Here is an 18,119-nt window from a genome sequence, read left to right on the forward strand (position 1 = left end):
GGCCCCAGGGTTCTGGGATCGAGCCCTGCGTCAGGGTCCTTGCTCGGCAGGGAGTCTGCTTCTCCCTCTCCCTCTGCCCCTCCCTGTGTACTCTCTTTCTCAAAATTAATTTGAGCACTTTCTCAACTAGAATCTTAAAAAAAAAACAAAATAGCTTTAATGAGCTTTAACGAGATACACTTGAGATACAGCAATCCACATATTGTGTAAGTTTTGCCATATGTATATCCACCCATGAAGGCATCCATACAATCAATGAACATAGCCCTCACCCTCAAAACTTCTTGGCTGAAGTGTCTTTTGCCCTTTTTGAAATTGTTTTTGTCTTAAAATTAAGTTTTGAGAGTTTTTTATGTACTCTGGATAAAAGTCCTTTATCACAGATATATGTTTGGCAGATCTTTTCTCCCAGTCTGTGGCTTGCTTTTTTGTTCTCTTAACCATGTATTTTGAAGAACAGAAATAGTCAGTTTTCACGAAGTCCAGTTCATCTGTGTGTTCTCTTATAAATCACGTTTTTGGTTTCATAGTTAAGAAATTTTTGCCTAACCCAAGATCAGAAAAGTTTCATGCTATGCTTTTTTTCTAGAAGTTTTATAATTTTAGGTTTTATATTTAGGTCTTTGATTCATTTTTTCAGTAAATTGGGCAATGTATGGATTAAAGGGTCTTTTGCATATATGTGTATATATTATGGCAATATCTTCAGTCTGATAAAAGTGCTTCTGAAAACCTAACATACTGGTAAAAGACATGCAGTTTATATATATATATATATATATATATATACATATATATACACACACATATACTTAGAGCGCGCATGTGAGCGGGGGGAAGGGGGCAAAGAGATCTCAGGCATACCTCGCACTGAATGTGGAGCCCACGGCACGGCTTGCTCTCACAACCCTGAGCTATATATAATGGTTCCAGTACCATTTGTTATAAACACTATTCTCTACTAAATTACCTTTCTTAAAAATTACTTGTACATATTTGTGTGGCTCTGTTTTTGGACTCTGTATACTCTCCCATTGTTCTCTTTACACCAGTACCACACTGTCTTGGTTTATGGTGGCTTTATAAGAAGCCTTGAAATCAAGATCTATAAAGAACTTCTCAAACTCAACACCCAAAAAACAAATAATCAAGTCAAAAAGTTGGCAGAAGATATGAAAAGACACTTATCTGAAGAAGACACACAAATGGCTAACAGACACATGAAAAAATGTTCATCATTAGCCATCAGGGAAATTCAAATCAAAACCACACTGAGATACCACCTTACACCAGTTAGAATGGCAAAAATGGATAGGGAAAGAAACAACAAATGTTGGAGAGGTTGTGGAGAAAGGGGAACCCTCTTACACTGTTGGTGGGAATGCAAGTTGGCACAGCCACTTTGGAAAACAGCGTGGAGGTGCCTCAAAAATTTAAAAATAGAGCTACCCCATGAGCCAGCAATTGCACTCCTGGGTATTTACCCCAAAGACACAGATGTAGTGAAAAGAAGGGCCATATGCACCCCAATGTTCATAGCAGCAATGTCTGCAATAGCCAAACTGTGGAAAGAGCCGAGATGCCCTTCAACAGATGAATGGATAAAGAAGATGTGGTCTGTATATACAATGGAATATGACTCAGCCATCAGAAAGGATGAATACCCAACTTTTACATCAACATGGATGGGACTGGAGGAGATTATGCTAAGTGAAATAAGTCAAGCAGAGAAAGTCAATTATCATATGGTTTCACTTATTTGTGGAACATAAGGAATAACATGGAGGACATTAGGAGAAGGAAGGGAAGAATGAAGCGGAGGTACTCAGAGGGAGAGATGAACCATGAGAGACTATGGACTCAGAAACAAACAGGGTTTTAGAGGGGCGGGGGGTGGGGGGAAGGGTTAGCCCAGTGATGGGTATGAAGGAGGACACGTACTGCATGGAGCACTGGGTGTTATACGAAAACAACGGATCGTGGATCACCACATCAAAAACTAATGATGTATTGTATGGTGACTAACATAACAATAAAATTTAAAAAAAGGAAGCCTTGTAATCAGATACTGTACTATTAGCCTTCCAGTTCTGTATTTATTTTTTAAAAAGTTGTTTTGACTATTCTAGGTCCTTTGCATTTCCATATAAATTTTAGAGTCGGCTTCTAAACTGACTTTGTACCATCACTTTCTACCAAAAAAGACTGCTGGGATTTTGATTGGGATTACACTGAATCTATAGATCTGTTTGGCGAGAATTAACATCTTAATGATACTGAGTCTTCTGACTCATGAACAGTTTCTCTCTCTGGTTTTTAGGTCTTCATGAATGTCTCTCAGCAATATTCTGTAGTTCTCTGTGTATAGATCTGTCTATATGCTGAATTTTTGCTGAAGTATTGCATATTTTTATCCTGTTATAAATGGTATTTTAATTTTTTTAAAAGATTTTATTTGAGAGAGACAGAGAGAGCACAAGTGGGGGGAGGGACAGAGGGAGAGAGACAAGCAGACTCCCCGCTGAGCAGGGAGCCCGATGCGGGGCTCCATCCCAGGACCCTGAGATCATGACCTGAGCCGAATGCAGATGCTTAACTGAGCCACCCAGGCGCCCCTGTAAATGGTATTTTAAAATTTCAATCTCTAGTTGTTTGTAAATACTGTGTAGAAATACAGGGGCACCTGGCTGCCTCAGTCAGTAGAGTATGCAACTCTTGATCTTGCGGTTGTTCAAGAGTTCAAGCCCCACATTGGGCAGGGAGCCTACTTAAAAAAAAGTTGATTTTTATCTGTTCATCTTGTATCTTGCAACCTTGCTAAGCTCTCTTGATTCGTTCTTGTTGCTTTTTTTTTTTTGTGGATTCTGTTAGATTGTTTATGCAGATGATCATGTGAGTCTATAAATATAGACTGTTTGACTTCCTGCTTTCCAATCTGGATACCTTTTCTGTTTTCTTGATTTATTTCATGGCTACAACCCCCAGCACAACATTGAATAGAAATGGTGAGAGTGGACATTCTTGTCTCATTCCTGATTTTAGAAGGCATTTGATCATTTACCATTAAGTATGATGTTAGCAGTAGAATTTTCAGAAACTATCCAACTGAGGATACTGCATTCTGAGCGGTATTTTGCTGAGAATTTTAATCAGGAATGGATGTTGAATTTTGTTAAATGTTTTTCTGCATCTGCTGAGTGAATCCTATAGTTTTTGTTTTTGTTTTTAGTTAATATGGTAAATTATATTGATTTTTTTTTAACCAGTCTTGCATTTCTGGGATAAATCCCACTTACTCGTGGTGTAAAGTCCTTTTTATATGCTCCTAGATACAGTTTCCTAATGTGGTTCTCTAATTTGTTTAGAAATTTTGCATCCATGCTCATGAGGGATATTGGTCTTTTTTTTTTTTTTTTGTCTTTGTAATATCTTGATCTGTTTTTGGTATCAGGGTAATTCTGACCTCATAGAATGAGTTGGAAATATGCTCTCCTATTTACTTTTCAGGAAAAATTTGTGTAGAATTGGTATAGCCTTTTCCATTCTTATACTTTATCATTTCTTAAGTGTTTGGTTGAATTCACCAGTGCAGTCATGTGACCCTGGAATTCTCTCTCTGAAAAGCTTGTTAACTGTTGTTAACTACAGATCCTATTTCTCTAATGGACAAAAATCTATTCATCTTACCTGTTACTCCTTGAAGGAGCTTTGGGACTTGACATCTTTTAAGACATTTGTCCATTCTTCCAATCGTCTAATTGACTGGTGTGATATTTCCGTATTATCTTTTATATCTGTAGAAACGGTAGCAAGGCCATCTCTTGCATTCCTGACATTAGTAATTTGTGTCTTCTCTCCTTCTTTCCTGATCAGTCATTCCAGAGATTTATTAAAGAACCAGCTCTTGGCTTCATGGATTTTCTCTATTGTTTTTACTTTTCTATTCCATTGATTTCTGCTTGTATGTTCATTCTTTCCTTTCTGCTAGTTAATCTTTAATTTGCTCATTTTTTTTCTTATATCTTAAGGTGGAAGTTGAGATCATTGTTGTGAGACCTGTTTGGTTTTTAAAGATTTTATTTATTTATTTGACGGATGGAGACACAGCGAGAGAGGGAACACAAGCAAAGGAGTGGGAGAGGGAGAAGCAGGCTTCCTGCTGAGCAGGGAGCCCGATGTGGGGCTCGATCCCAGGACCCTGGGATCACGACCTGAGCCGAAGGCAGACACTTAATGGCTGAGCCACCCAGGTGCCCCGAGACCTCTGTTTTCTAATCGAGGCATTTAATGCTATAAACTTCCTCCTCCGTACTTCTTCAGTGATCTCACAAATTTTCATTCACTTAAAAACGCTTTCTAATTTCCATTTTGATTTCCTATTTGACCATAGGTTATTTGGAGCTGTCTTGTTAAGTTTCAAAATACTTGGGAATTTTCTAGATATCTTTCCATAAGGACTTCTAGTTTAATTCCATTGTGTCAGAGAACGTACTTTGATGTGAATCCTTTAAAATTTATTTAGACTTGGTTTATGGACCAGAATATGGTCTGCCTTGGGAAATGTTTTATGTGTATTTCAAAAGAATGTGTATTTTGCTGTTGTTGGGTTGAGTGTTCTATAAATGTCAAGTAGAACAAGTTGGTTGACTGTGTTTTCCACATCTTCTACATCTTTCCTGGTTTTCTCTCTACTTGTTATATCAATTCTTGAGAAAGTGTTATTTGAAACCTGCAACTATAATTATGGACTCGCTTATTCTTGGAGTTCTATCAGGTTTTGCTTCAAGTATGCGTAAATATTTTTGATTGTTAGGACCTCTGATGAATCATCCCCTTTATGAAATGTTCCTATTTGCTTCTATTCACATTTTTTGTCTTCAGTTTCTTTTGTTTAATATTGATATAACCAGTTCAGCTCTCTTACAGCCACTGTTTGCATGGTATAGCCTTTCCCACTCTTACACTTTTAATGGATTTTTTCTTTATATTTGAAGTACATTTCTCATAGGCAGCCGCCAATAGTAAGGGCTCGCTCTTTTATCCAGTCTGACCATTTCTACCTTTCAAATAAGAGTATTCAGACTATTTACATTTCATGTAATTATTGACATGATTTAGTCCAAATTCTTATTTTTCCATAGGTTTTCTATTCAACTTATCTGTTCTTTCTTTTCCTTTGCTTTTTTTATCTGCCTTTTTTGGATTTACTGAATATTTTTAAGAATTTCACTTTACATCCTTTGTTGGCTTAATAGCTGTCACTCTTCACTATTTACTGATTACTTTAGGGTTTATAATATACACCTTTAAGTTATTACGGTCTGGGGGCTCTGGGGTGGCTCAGTTGGTTAAGTGTCTGCCTTCGGCTCAGGTTATGACCTCAGGGTCCTGGGATCGAGCCCCACATCAAGCTCCCAGCTCAGCGGGGAGTCTGCCTCTCCCCCTCCCTCTGCCTCTCCTGCTGCTTATGCTCTCTCTGTCTCTCTGTCTGTCTCTCTCTCAAATGAATAAATAAAATCTTTTTTAAAAAAGTTATCACAGTCTGCTGTCAAGTGATATTATAGCACTTCATGAATGGAGTAAGAACCCTACAGTGGAGCACCTCCATTTCCTCACTTCTAACGTTTGTGCTATTGTCATCGAACTTTCAGATTTTGCATATGTTATAACCCATATATGACAATGTCCTTAGTTTCGCTTTAGCAGCCAATTATCTTTCAAAGAGATTTAAATAATAAGGGGGAAAGTGTACATTTATTGGCATAGTTATCATTTCCAGAACTCTTCATTCCTTTGTGTATATCCTCTGTGGGTTTGCTTTGGTGAATTCTTCCAGCTTTTTTAAGTCTGAAAGAGTCTTTATTTCCCTTTTGCCTTAGAATGATACTTTTGTTGGATATATTATTCTAGGTTGACAGTTTTCAGTACTTTAGAAATGTTGCTTCACAGTCTTCTCACTTGTATTATTTCCAACAAGAAAGCTGCCAAATCCTTATCTTTAGTCCTTTATATGGAACCTGTTTCCCTCCTCTGGCTGTTTTTAAGATTTTTCTCATTATCACCAGTGTTAAGCAGTTTGATTATGATGTGCCTTAGCATAGTTTTCTTCATGTTTCTTGGGCTTGGGGCTCATGGAGCTTTTTGGATCTGTGGGTTTTATCAAATTTGGGAAGGTCTTGGTTGTTATGTCTTAAAACATTTTATCTCTACCGCCCTCTGTGTCTTCTCCTTCATGGACTCCAATTACACACATATCAGGTCACTTGAAATTGCCCTATAGCTCTTTTTTTTTCTACATTTTTATTTTTAAATTTTTTTCTGTTTCATTTTGGATAGTTTCAATGACTTTATCTTCAAATTTACAAGGCTTTCCTTATGTAATGTGTAATCTGCCATTGATCCAGTATATTTTTCAACTCATAGTTTTCAGCTCTGTACAGATACAGTTTTTTAATTATCCCATGTTCTACTTAACTTTTTAAACATTTGAAATACTGCCATAACTGGGTTTTTCATTTTTGTTTTTGTTTTTTGAGAGAGGGGGAATGCGTGTGCAGGGGGGTGATGGGGCAGAAGGAGAGGAAGAGAGAGAGAATTCCAAGCAGGTTCCACACCCACTGTGGAGCCCTGCAGGGCTTGACCCTGAGATCATAACTTGAGCCAAACTCAAGAGTCAGACACTTAACTAACTGAGCCACCCAGGCGCCCCTGAAATACTGTCATAACTATTTTAATGTCCTTCACTGTCAATATCTAGTATCAGTCAGTTCTGCTTGGTTTCAAATATCTTTTCATTATGAGTCTCCTTTTCTTCTTTGCATGCCTTCTTATTTTTGATGGATGCTGGACATCTCTGTATTTTGTAAATCTTCAGCATTGTTTTGGGATACAGTTATTTGTAAACAGTTCAATCCTTTCTGATCTTGCTTTTAAAAGATTTGGTAGGTGGGACCTGGTCTATGTTTATCTAGGGCCAAGTGTTCCCCACTGCAGAAGCGAGACCCTTCTGGGTCCCCACCCAATGCCCTGTGAATCTAAATCTTGAGGTTTCTAGTCTGGCTGTTGGAAACAGGCATTATTCCTGGCCTTGTGTGTGTGCTATGTGCTGTCACCTCTAAACCTTCCAGGTGGCTAACTCCCCAGCATGTGTGGTTCCCTCACATGCCTGTACTGACCAGTACTCAGTTGAATATTTGAAGGGATCTCTGCAAATCCCAAGTTCTCTTCTCTCCAGTACTCTGTCCTGCCAGCTGTTGCCACCTTGGTCTCCCTGGACTCTCCACTCTCTCCCCTCAATTCTGACAGTCTGCTGCATTCCCCCTGAGCTCCCCATCCCTGAGGCGCAGGGAGTAAGGCAGTAAGCTGGGACATAAGCAGTGATGACCTTCTTTGTTACCCACTTCCCAGGGATCACTGTCCTTTTTACTGCCTGATGTCTACTGTCTTAGAAACAGTCACTTTATACGTTTTGTTTTTAGATAAGACCATTGACCTTGTCCCTGTGACTTCATCCAGGCCAGAAGCAGAGGTACTCATGAGCAAGTTGCTTAACTTTTCTGAACTTCTGTTTTCTCATCCATATTTTAAAAAAGAACAAGAGTATTCAGCTTACGGTTTTACTGCAGGAACTGAATGAGAATGGTGTTTGTGCAGCACCTGGCACTTGGTAGATACTCAGCAAATACTTGGGTTTTTCCCTATCTCTGCACCTGGTTGTTACTTCTTCTTGATTTTACCTTGGGGTATCAACCTGATTGCTGGCTGAGCTTTCAGTCAGGGGCTCTGTGATGATCAACCAAAGCACATAATCTCTCCTGGGCTATTCAGATGCAACTCGATCAGTTTCACAATTCTATCCAAAGGTCATGTAGGTCAAACTTTATCCTCCTCTTATTGGACATTTACCTTCTCTGAAATCTCCTCCAATTCAACCTACAGGAATTACTCATTTGTTTATAGGATGAATGTCAGTAGGTTTTAGGTCGGTGATGCGTGGTGGACAGAATTCAAGAGGACCATGCTATTCGCATCCTAGCATGATTTTGTTGGGGTTTCCTACTAAGTCATGAATGTCAACCTTTTCCTTCCCCTTTTAGTTTTCCCTCAGACTTCCCAAGGAACTACCCGAAGGACAGACGAGCATTTGCCAGAACTTAACCACCTCTCTCTTCTCTTGTCTTCTCTGTGTCAGTGTCTGGAGGCCGTAGCCGCCTGCACCTCATTGACCTCGGCAGCTGTGTGAAAGCTCTTAGCAAAAATCGGGAAGGAGGCTCAGGGCTATGCCTCTCACTGTCTGCTCTGGGCAATGTCATCCTGGCTCTTGTCAACGGCAGCAAACACATCCCCTACAAGTAAGTGACCCTTCCACTGGATGAATGGGCCTGGGGTAACATGGTGCCAGGGCTGGGTGTGGGACTCTCAGTCCAGTGACATCTTGGGAAGATGCACATGACAGAGGGATAGTCTGGACCGCACTGTGAGTTCTTTGCCCAAACAGCCTTCGCTAACGATTGTGTAGTCCATGATCTTTCAAATTCAAAAGCTGGGAAAATACTTCCATTTGCTCCAATCCTGACTTCAGGCTGCTCAAGTCGGAGAGAATAGGAAGTTCTCTCGGTTGGGGTCTCCAATCACAGTTGCTACTGGTAGATCATTGCCACCATCACACAGATGTTTTATAGTAATGACAGCGAAGGGTGGAGGATTGAGCTACCCTTCCGTTAGGAGCCGGCTGTCCTATTTAACCAATAAAAATACAGGATACTCAGGAAAATTTGGATTTCAGAGAAGCAACAAATAATTTTTTAGTGGAAGTATGCCCCCAGTATTGCACAGACGTTTGGGAATCCTGTATTTTATCTGGCAACCCTACTTAGGAGAGCTCCTAAAGCTTGGCGTTCCCACCCACCGTCCCGTGCAAATGTTTACTCCACTCCTCGGATCCTTTCCCTCCTTCTGTTATCCTCCGAGAGGATGAAATTAGAGCAGCTCCTATGTCTGGAATGGCCAAAGCCTGGCCATGTCATCCGTGCCCATGAATGACCCAGCCAGGGGCCACCCCTCACCACCATCACCTGACTCTGCTCTGCCCCTGAACAACGTGGTAATGGTGCTGGGTGCCCCCTGCTTGTTCAGACCCTTGCCAAGGCCCAGCTGCTCCCCTCACGAGCTGTCCGAACCTTCACGCGCCACAAACTGTCACTTCTAGCTATAGTCTTCTCTGCGTCACAAGGATATGAGACTCAGAATGGTAGGTGTGTGAAAGTTTTTTGTAAAATTTAGAACGCTGTAGCCAATAATGAGTAATGATCCTCTGGTTGAGCCTACCCACGTTTCCTTCATGGGAAGAACGCCTGAGGAGTTGCCATGAGGATGAAGCAAAGGTGCATGGTGCCTTTTTTTTTTTTATATGTAGAATCATGCAAAATCTAAGTCACTGTTGTGTGGGAGGAAAAATATTAAGTCGGCCCCTTTGTTCTATAATGAGTGAGATTCGGGACGAGTCCTTGAATCCTTCTTCCCCTCTGCCTGAAGGTGATGCCCATGCTGTGATTTACTTCAGGAAGACCATTCATAGACTGATTTTAGGAGTTTAAATAGTAGGTATAATCCTATCCGTTTGGAAACTTCGTTGGATAAACCCAGAAATGCTTTTCCCAGCCCTCGTGAGGACCCTTTTCTTTGAGAAAAAATTTCAAGTTGAAGGTTTATAAAGTTTTATTCAGTCTCATTTCTGCAGTTGAATAAATTCAACCTGTAATTACAAGAGAGAAAGGGAGGGACGGAGGAAGGAAGGGAAAAGGGAAAAAAAGAAAGGTCTGCATTGGTACCGTCAGGGCTGAAGACTTGGAAGGAAAGCGTAATGGCCTCAGTTGGTTTCCCTGTCCATAAAAAGGGAAACATGTCTATTAATGTGAGAATAGATCATGATGTAAACAAAATTCAAAATACCATGTTCTAGGTCACTGGTTATATATCTTCTATGTCTCTCACATTTCTGTGGAGTGACACGCTTTTAGGATTTCAGCCAAATACTTGTTGAACTGGTGATGGGGGGCTGGATGAGAGCATGTGAAATGACTTTTACTTCAGAGAAAGTAACTTCCTTTTGGTTCTAGTTGAATTTCATTGTAAACATACAGGGAAACATCGAGAACTGTTTTTAGGAGTATTTGGAGGGCAGTTGTTAAATGAAACCTATGCAGCACCAGCTAGTCACGAGAACCGGACACCTGCTCCCTGGGGAGGGCTGACAGTGTGTGAACCCTCCACCCCACCCTTCCCCGCTTCACCTCCAGTTTTCTTCCTTCGCATGATAGCCTTTGTGGGAGTGATGATTACATTGTTTGTATGTGTGAAGTAAGCACAGACTTAACATAAACTCAGCGTCGGCTCCAGACCTAGACTTGTCCCACTGTCAGGACCCTCCTTGAGATCTTGTGAGGCCACCCATTGCTCGGTGCTGGGAAACATGGCAGCCTGGCCGTCCTCCCCCAAACACTCGTTTACCAGTGACTCGTCTAGGGTCCCTCAGTCCCTCATGCCCATCTTTGTGTTTGAGCCTTAAAAGATGCTTGCTGTACTAGCACCTCAGCCTTGGTGTATATTCAGTATTTGGCCTCTGCAAATCAGCTTTGCAGAGTGATTCGTCGACTAGGACCTCTCTTTTTTCAAGGTCCGGGAAAAGAAGGCAAAGATTTACTCAGATCCCCGAGCCAGGATCTGAGGCTCAAACTGCATCAGTTTCCAGGGCTCTGAGACCTTGGCAGCACTGAACCCACTTTGCCAATCCACTCCCCCAGCCTCATCAGCTGCCTTTGCTGTGCATAGCAGGGGGCCCTCAGCACAGCGGGAGGCCTCAGATATCCTTTATCAATTCAGTCAAGGCTCTAAAGCCACATTACGCAGCATTTTGTTAGCGCACTAAACACCTTTCACGTGTCAGACCTCATCTTTTCTGGGAGGGAGGGGAGGTTTCCTGCCCTGGCAGCTTTCTCTCATTCTTGCTCACTTACAGCTAACACCAGAGAAACGAAACTCCACATGCCTAACCCCTCCCCACCCCTCCAAAGCCACAGAACCCCACTACCTCTTCATTTGTCACCCCAGACAACTCGGCGCTTGGAACCGGCATTACTTGTGTTTGCTTCTGGGAAATTAACTGGAATGTGCACGGAGGGGATACCGCCTGTCCTCATTTCTCTTCATCATCCTCTCAGACTATTTGTCATGGGAACAAGCTCGAATGTGAGTCTGGAGTCATTACCCAACCCAGACACTCCCGTGGGCACCTTAGGGGTGCTCTGAGTGGTTTTGACTTTGCAGATGACTTTGCCTTTGTAGATGTCAGGCAGGCACGGATCGGGCTCCCAGCCTCAGCCGCTACCCAGCACAGGCTTGCCGGCTGGTCCGAGTGCTATAAATCAATCCTGCGTTCAGAAGAGCACGCAGAGGAGGCCGGGAGACCACCAACGACTCCAGCCCCCTCTTTAGTTCTGCACTAGCAGGCTGTACCCATTTGCTATTATGCCCCCCCGCCCCTTCCTGGGTACCAATGTAATAGCAGTCTTCCCATTTGGTAGATGAGAAAAAAATAGGCCAAGGCATTAACAAATTCCCATGCCAGAATCCAGTATTACACACACCACTGGATCTGGTTCCCAGAAGGGCTACCGCAAGGATCTGTCCATGTGAACTTAGCTTTGGTCTAAGTGCTATCATGTCCCAACTGATCTGCAGGACTACAGTCTTTCCAGAGACTGGGACATCCTAACCACCACCCAGTCTCTCGATATAGAATGTTTGGTCCCTTTTAGATGTTGTCCTATGAGGGGTACAGACCCTTAGGAGACATACCCTCCGTACTGAAGTGTCTGTTTTCATTTACAACTGTTACTCCATTTGGAGAAAGAATTACTTTAATAGGCCAAACGATCTGTTTGCTGATTTGCCAACAAGATGCTTGTCCTGTTTCCAAACACCAGATATTTTATAATGTCTTGGTTTCCATTTAACAAGAGGTCACGGAAGATCATTCCGAGACACTTTTGTGTTGTGTCTGAGACTCTCTTCCCGAGTCAACTTGAGACATAGCTCTGTATTACAGTCCCACGAAGGAGGGGATGCTTGATGCTTCTCTTCAACGGGTTTGGTCTGTAGTTCCAACCAAGACCCCCTCCTTGTTTATTTGCATCGGTCACTGGCCTGTCTGGCGTCACTGAACCTTCCCCTTCTCTGTGGAGAATCTGCTGGTGGCAGCAGGGGGCCTGAGGCAGGCTGTTGGCTTGCAGGCTGGAGCTCACGATAACACCACCACGGAGGCCACGGCGAGAGGCCTCTGCTCCACAGAAGCAACGAGGAGCCCACCATCAAAGTCTGGGATGGGAGCACGTCTCCTCCTCAGGCCCTCGTGAGGTCGGGAACCAAGGTCATATTAGGAACGGGCCAACATCAGAGCGGCCCATTCGAGCCAGCGAGCCGCCCTGGAAGCTCAAAATCAAGTCTGTGACTTGTGGAGAAATGACATTTCATTAACAGAGGCAGCTTTTCCAGAATGTCCACACTTCTCATCTGTGACAGGGTGTGGTGTGGAATATGGGGGTGGTGCCAAGGGCCGCAGGCCTAAATTCAGAAGGCCTTTCCAGGACTTGCTTCCTGGTCTTGAGAAATATTTTCTCCTAGTAGCCACTTGGATAGTCTCTGGTCCTCCCAAACCAGAGACCCACTCGGTGTCTGCGAAACTCGGGAACGGCTCTATGGATCGATATTACCTGAAGTATTATTTCCCCGGTTCACATGGGAGATGAAAGGTTTGTTCAAACGTGTATTATTTATACTTAGTATAAAATTAAATAGATATTTTCCACGAAAAATGTAAAAGAATAACAATTCTCCAGATTTACTGAAGATAGCACAGAATAGAAACTCTAAGAATCTTCCTGGGAGCGCACGCGCGTGCGCATGTGAGTGTGTGTGTGAGAGAGAGACACACATGCGTATTTAGCAACCTTTAAATGTACATTAATGCTGTATTACCTCCTCCTGATTTAGAGGGAGAACATCAATTTAGAACTATTTGCACAAACTCCGGGTACTGGTTTATAGCATTCCCTGTTTAGAAATAAAATAACTAAAGTCTCAGGTTGCCAGGCAACCATAGCAATGATAATTCTTATATTGCTGCTTCAAAAAGTATTCATTTTTATACATTTTAATGACTGTTAGGATGCAGAGAAAGTGGGTCTGGAAAAATCACCAGGACGTAGACACCCCCCCCCCTTTTTTTATGAGATTTGAACATTCTTTCGTTTGTTCTTCCCTCCTAGCTGCATTTACTTCCCTGGCCAGTGGTATCTTCATATTCAATTATGAGCATTTCCAGAGACTGACAGTATTTTCTTAAGAGTTTAGGCAGCATGACCAGGAAATGAAGTCTGCCAGGTTTATCCAGAAGCACGCAGGTCACTTGGGGAGAAATCGGCTGGGGCCACAAGCCCTGGGTGCAAACATCAGTCGTTTCTCCACTGGTTTGGCTCCCAAACTCTGTACATCCCCCTTTCTGTTCTCGAGAGGGCCATTTCTTGCCCCCTCGTCTGTGGCTTATCCCCACTGGATTATGGGCCACGTGCTTGCAGGACTGGGTAGAAATGAGGAGACGATCTCATTTCCCTCCTGGCTCTTCAGGAGGTTTCCTTCCTTTATGTGCAGTCCCAGGGATTACTAACAAAACCCTCTCCCCTCCAGATTCTGAACCAATTGGCAAATAGTTACAAGAGTATGATTGGGAATTAAAACTGTCTATCTGCTTAATCCTGGCAGAGTGCAAGGAGGTCCCCTGTCCCTCCACAAACCAGATGCTAGGACCCACCACGGGCAGAAGCAGGCCTGCAGGGCAGTCGTGTGGCTCAAGTGCCGGAGAGAACATGTGACTTGCAGGGAGGGAGACGAACAGACAGACAGACAGACAGACAGTGTTGGGCTGGACCTGCTCAGGCCTCACCGGTCAGACCTTTCTTGTGCTGTAGCAGGAAGTGAATAAAAGGGCAGAAAGAAAGATGGGAACTTTTTCCTCAATCTTTCCAAGAGGATAGAGGTTTCTAATTCGTGGACTTGCTGGGTCGCAGGGAGAAGCAGCACATCATTTCCGATACTTATTTTCTGGTTCTCCAGCAACGTCCTGGGTAGTTAGCATGGTGCATGAGTGAGCCCAAAATTTGGCTGATTTCATAATGGGAGCATAATGATGACAGCTCATAGTCGTTGTTCTCCGACTGTGCCTCGGAAACTGTTCCAGATGCTTGATGGGCATCATTCTGCCGACAGCCTGACGACATAGGCACTATTGTGAGCACACGTGTTACAGATGGGAACCCGGAGACAGGAGGGATAAGTCAGTTGGCCACGTTTGCACAGCTGGTGGGTGACAGCCCGCTTCCCTGCCCCACGGTGCCACCGCTTCCTCACACGGTGTCCGGAACACAGGGGCGCTCAATCAGTATTGGTTACAAGAGCAGATGAGCTGAGACAGTGGGTCCGCTGCATCTGCAGAGCTCAAGCGTGTGTCGTCGGTTGGAAGTGAAGGCGTGGTTCCAAGGAGGGGGCCCGGCTGTGGCCAGCTGTGCAGGCAGGGACAGTGTCCAAGCCCTCCGCTTTATGGGATGGCCACGGCGGGGCAGGCAGACTCCTGGAGCCTCGTGGCAGTGAGCAAAGTGGAATGGGGAGGGTGGAGGAGGGAAGGGGACCCATGCCGCTGAACCCAAATCAGAAATACCCAGTAAGAGTGTGGGAATGAGTGAGACTCCCCTCACTCAGAATCTGGACGCAGGACCTGAGGTAGAATGTCGGACAACAGGGCTTGGGTCGACCTCCTTAAATGGCTCTCAGAGGGACTCCCATTCTGGCCAGCACCTACTGGATGGTCTCTGCAGAGTGTCACAAGGCTTTTGTCTTTCTTAATTTCTGTGCTCCTGCCTGACAGTGTGTGGAGCCTTTTCATTGGCCCAGTGATGGGAGAAGCGGCAGATTCCGTGATGCTCTCTCAGGCCGCGGGCCCCCGGGACCCCCATTAGCCCCCTGCCCCACTGGCGGGCTCCAGCAGGAGAAGGGTGACCGGGTTCCCCTGCCGGGCATGGCCGGCCGAAAACAAAGTTTCCAGCCCTCTCTGGAAGTTTCTAGGAGGTGCGTGGAGGCATTTCTGGGTGAAAAGATCTGTCAGAATAGGAGAGGTTATCACCCAGCCTGCGTCTCGAAGTTCTGAGGGGATGAGAAAGGCAGGGAAGGGGTAGGTTGGAGGGGAGGGTGGCAGCCGGCTACAGGGCACGGGATAACGAGCTGCCTCCAACCCCCCACCCCCCCAATAAGAGCAGCTGTGGGCCTTTCCATAGCTGGCCGGCCAGGGAGTCAATCTGTCAGCTAGAACTTGGGAAGTTGCTTCAGGCTTGGCTCCCAAAGAACTGTGTAGTCACATGCCTGTGGTTTCTAAAAGCTGGTCTGCAGCAGGGGCTGGGGGCCCGGCGCTGAGATGTGAGCCCCGGCGTGGGTCCCCTTGCCTGTCCCCCCACCCCCCTGCTCCCCTGCCTCTGGCAATCACCCATCTGTTCTCTGTATCTGAGTTTGGGTTTTTAAATTCCACATATAATTAAGATCATACAGTATTTGTCTCTCTCTGACCTCTTTCTTGTAGCATAATGCCCTCAAGGGGTACCCATGTTGTTACAAAGTGACAGGAAATAACTTTTTAATGGCCAAATAATATTCCATTACACGTATACGTATACGCATGAGAGCATTGTGTGTGTAGGCGTGTGTCTGTGAGCAAGAGAGAGAGAGGGAGAGGGAGTGTGTATAACATTTTCTTCATTTTTCCATTGATGGACACTTGGCACCATCCTATCTTCCTTGATTTTGAAAGGCCAAATGGATTGTAATTACCTTTTGTTAAAATGGAAAGCTCATAACTGGATGTTATATGCAAACAATGAATCATGGAACACTACATCAAAAACTAATGATGTAATGTATGGTGATTAACATAACATAGTAAAAAAAATGGAAAGCTCATAAATTGATTCAATGAGAGTGTGCACCTAATATATGGGTAGGATTGCTGCGGGATACAGACATTTAATTTAAGAGCATCCAACCCTATGTACTCCACACAAAGAGAGAAGTAATGGCTTGAGGACATGAATGTCTCTACCTACAACTTCCCTCAATGAGTCCAACAAGCCTGAGGGTGAGTGGGAGTTGGGGGTCAGATGCTACTGTGCCCTCAGTTGTATCTGGGTATCCCACTGACCAGGGTGGGATTCAAATCTTTAAAGATGCAGACTTTTCATGTAATATGGCCCTTAAATATAAGGTGAGTCCTTTTGGTGCTCAGCCAGAGACCATGATGTGTTCCAACACTGAAACAAAACTTGACCATGTTGGGTCGCACGAGAGAAGGGTTTTCTTCCAAAGAGATTTTCAAGACAAAGCCGGATGATACAAATTTCACCCTACACTTCCAATCCCAAGTGATACATAGAGTTTAACTCCATTCATCATGGAGCTCAGTGCTGCTCTGATCAGCAAGGTGAATCCTGACCCAAAGGACCTGGCTAGTGGTTTTCAGGGACTGATTTTGTTCTAAGTCAAATCAAGGCTAGCAAGCATATAGGAAATAATTTGGAATACTCAGAGTATTTGTAAGTTCTTCTACCCATGTAGTCCTTCATTCACTCATTCAAAAATATTTATCAGACCCCTACGATATGCAGGGCACTGGGGATGCAGCAGAATAACACAGGTGCTCTCCCCCCTTGGGCAATTTACGCTCCAGTGCACTTACCAGGTCCAACCCCTGATAACACACGAGCACCGAGCACCGAGTGCTCACCCGCCACCATGGGAAGGAGGGCCCGAGGCTAAGGGAAGCAGAAGGACTGGAGTGAAGGCTGTCTGGGCAGATGTGGTGACTCAAGCCCTCTGCTCGTCTACACCACTCTCTCGTTCCCACACATGGCGGCTTTGTCAAGTGTCCCACAGCCCATCCTTGAAACACCTGAGCCGTTTGAGGCTGCCCCGTCATTGGCCGCAGTGATGTAGATCCTGCCTGACGCAAATCATGATAAACTGCTGAGCCAAATGCAGGACTCCGAATCCACTGCTAATTGTTACCTTTAATGATAACTAATCACCATATCTCCAGTCATGCTGGCACTGGAAGAAAACAGCCAAACTGGGTCATTTGGGGCCAGTGCACAGAGTGCTTGAGATGCCCCTGGGCACCCAGAGGGCCCCGTGAGCGCTCAAGGGTGGCCAGATTTAGGCACAATTAGACATTAGAAGGGATGGAGCATACAAATGAGTTGCGGCTTAATTCATTAAGAAACTGTCTTGAACGTTAATAGAGCTTCAATCAGAGTATCCAGCCATAAATTCTCACCTGTTTCACAACTGGTTCAGGCTCAGTTGAGCATTAATAGATTTTTTTTTGTCCATGCAAATGAGGGGATAATTTAGTTCATGTGTAACTGAACAATTTTCACATAGTTATAGTCATGGAGCAGTTAAGTTGTATCAAATTGTCTAATGTACCAGTAATTCTTTAACAGAGAGCTGAGTTTCATTTTGATCTACTAAAGAGAGACTGGAAGGAACTGGAGGTTATAGTAAATTTGTTAATAATTTGAAGGATAGTCTATTTTAAGAGACTTGACAATATTCAGTCCTTTGGGGGCAGCACCCACCGTGGCTCTTCATTTTTGTTTGTCTGCACCAACTTTCTCTCACCCTACTCCTAGCAGCAAGATCAGGACAAATTGTGGTGGTGCGGTGGTGGTGGTTCTAGGTTTGGGGTGACAGGAGGGGTTGGGCCCCCCATTTATGAGCATACATTTCCTAGTTCTGTGCCAATCTGCCAGTTTTTCTGAGCATTACAGTGTGTGTGCCCTCGAAGCCCGTGTCAGCCCCTTCCCACCGTGCATCTGGCTTCCTGCTCCCAGGCGCCTGGCCATGTGCACACAGACTCCTGCACCGAGGACCAACTGCAGGGGTTTTTGAGAGCGTGGAAAGCACTTGTATGTCGTTTTCAGAGCAAAGTTCACTACCCTTCGCTAGGGGAAAAGGCCATACGC

General features: G+C 44.2%; 1 protein-coding gene across 1 annotated transcript in view; it reads left to right on the forward strand.

Moving 5' to 3' along the window:
* KIF26B (kinesin family member 26B) overlaps nt 1-18,119 on the forward strand; it is a 442,287-nt gene that overhangs the window by 364,229 nt on the left and 59,939 nt on the right. Inside the window, exon 10 of the mRNA XM_027612815.2 lies at nt 8,192-8,351. Within this exon, the coding sequence (XP_027468616.1) occupies nt 8,192-8,351 (160 nt within the window). The remainder of the gene's footprint in view (nt 1-8,191; nt 8,352-18,119) is intronic.

Source organism: Zalophus californianus, chromosome 10, assembly GCF_009762305.2.
Source record: "Zalophus californianus isolate mZalCal1 chromosome 10, mZalCal1.pri.v2, whole genome shotgun sequence".
Taxonomy (NCBI): domain Eukaryota; kingdom Metazoa; phylum Chordata; class Mammalia; order Carnivora; family Otariidae; genus Zalophus; species Zalophus californianus.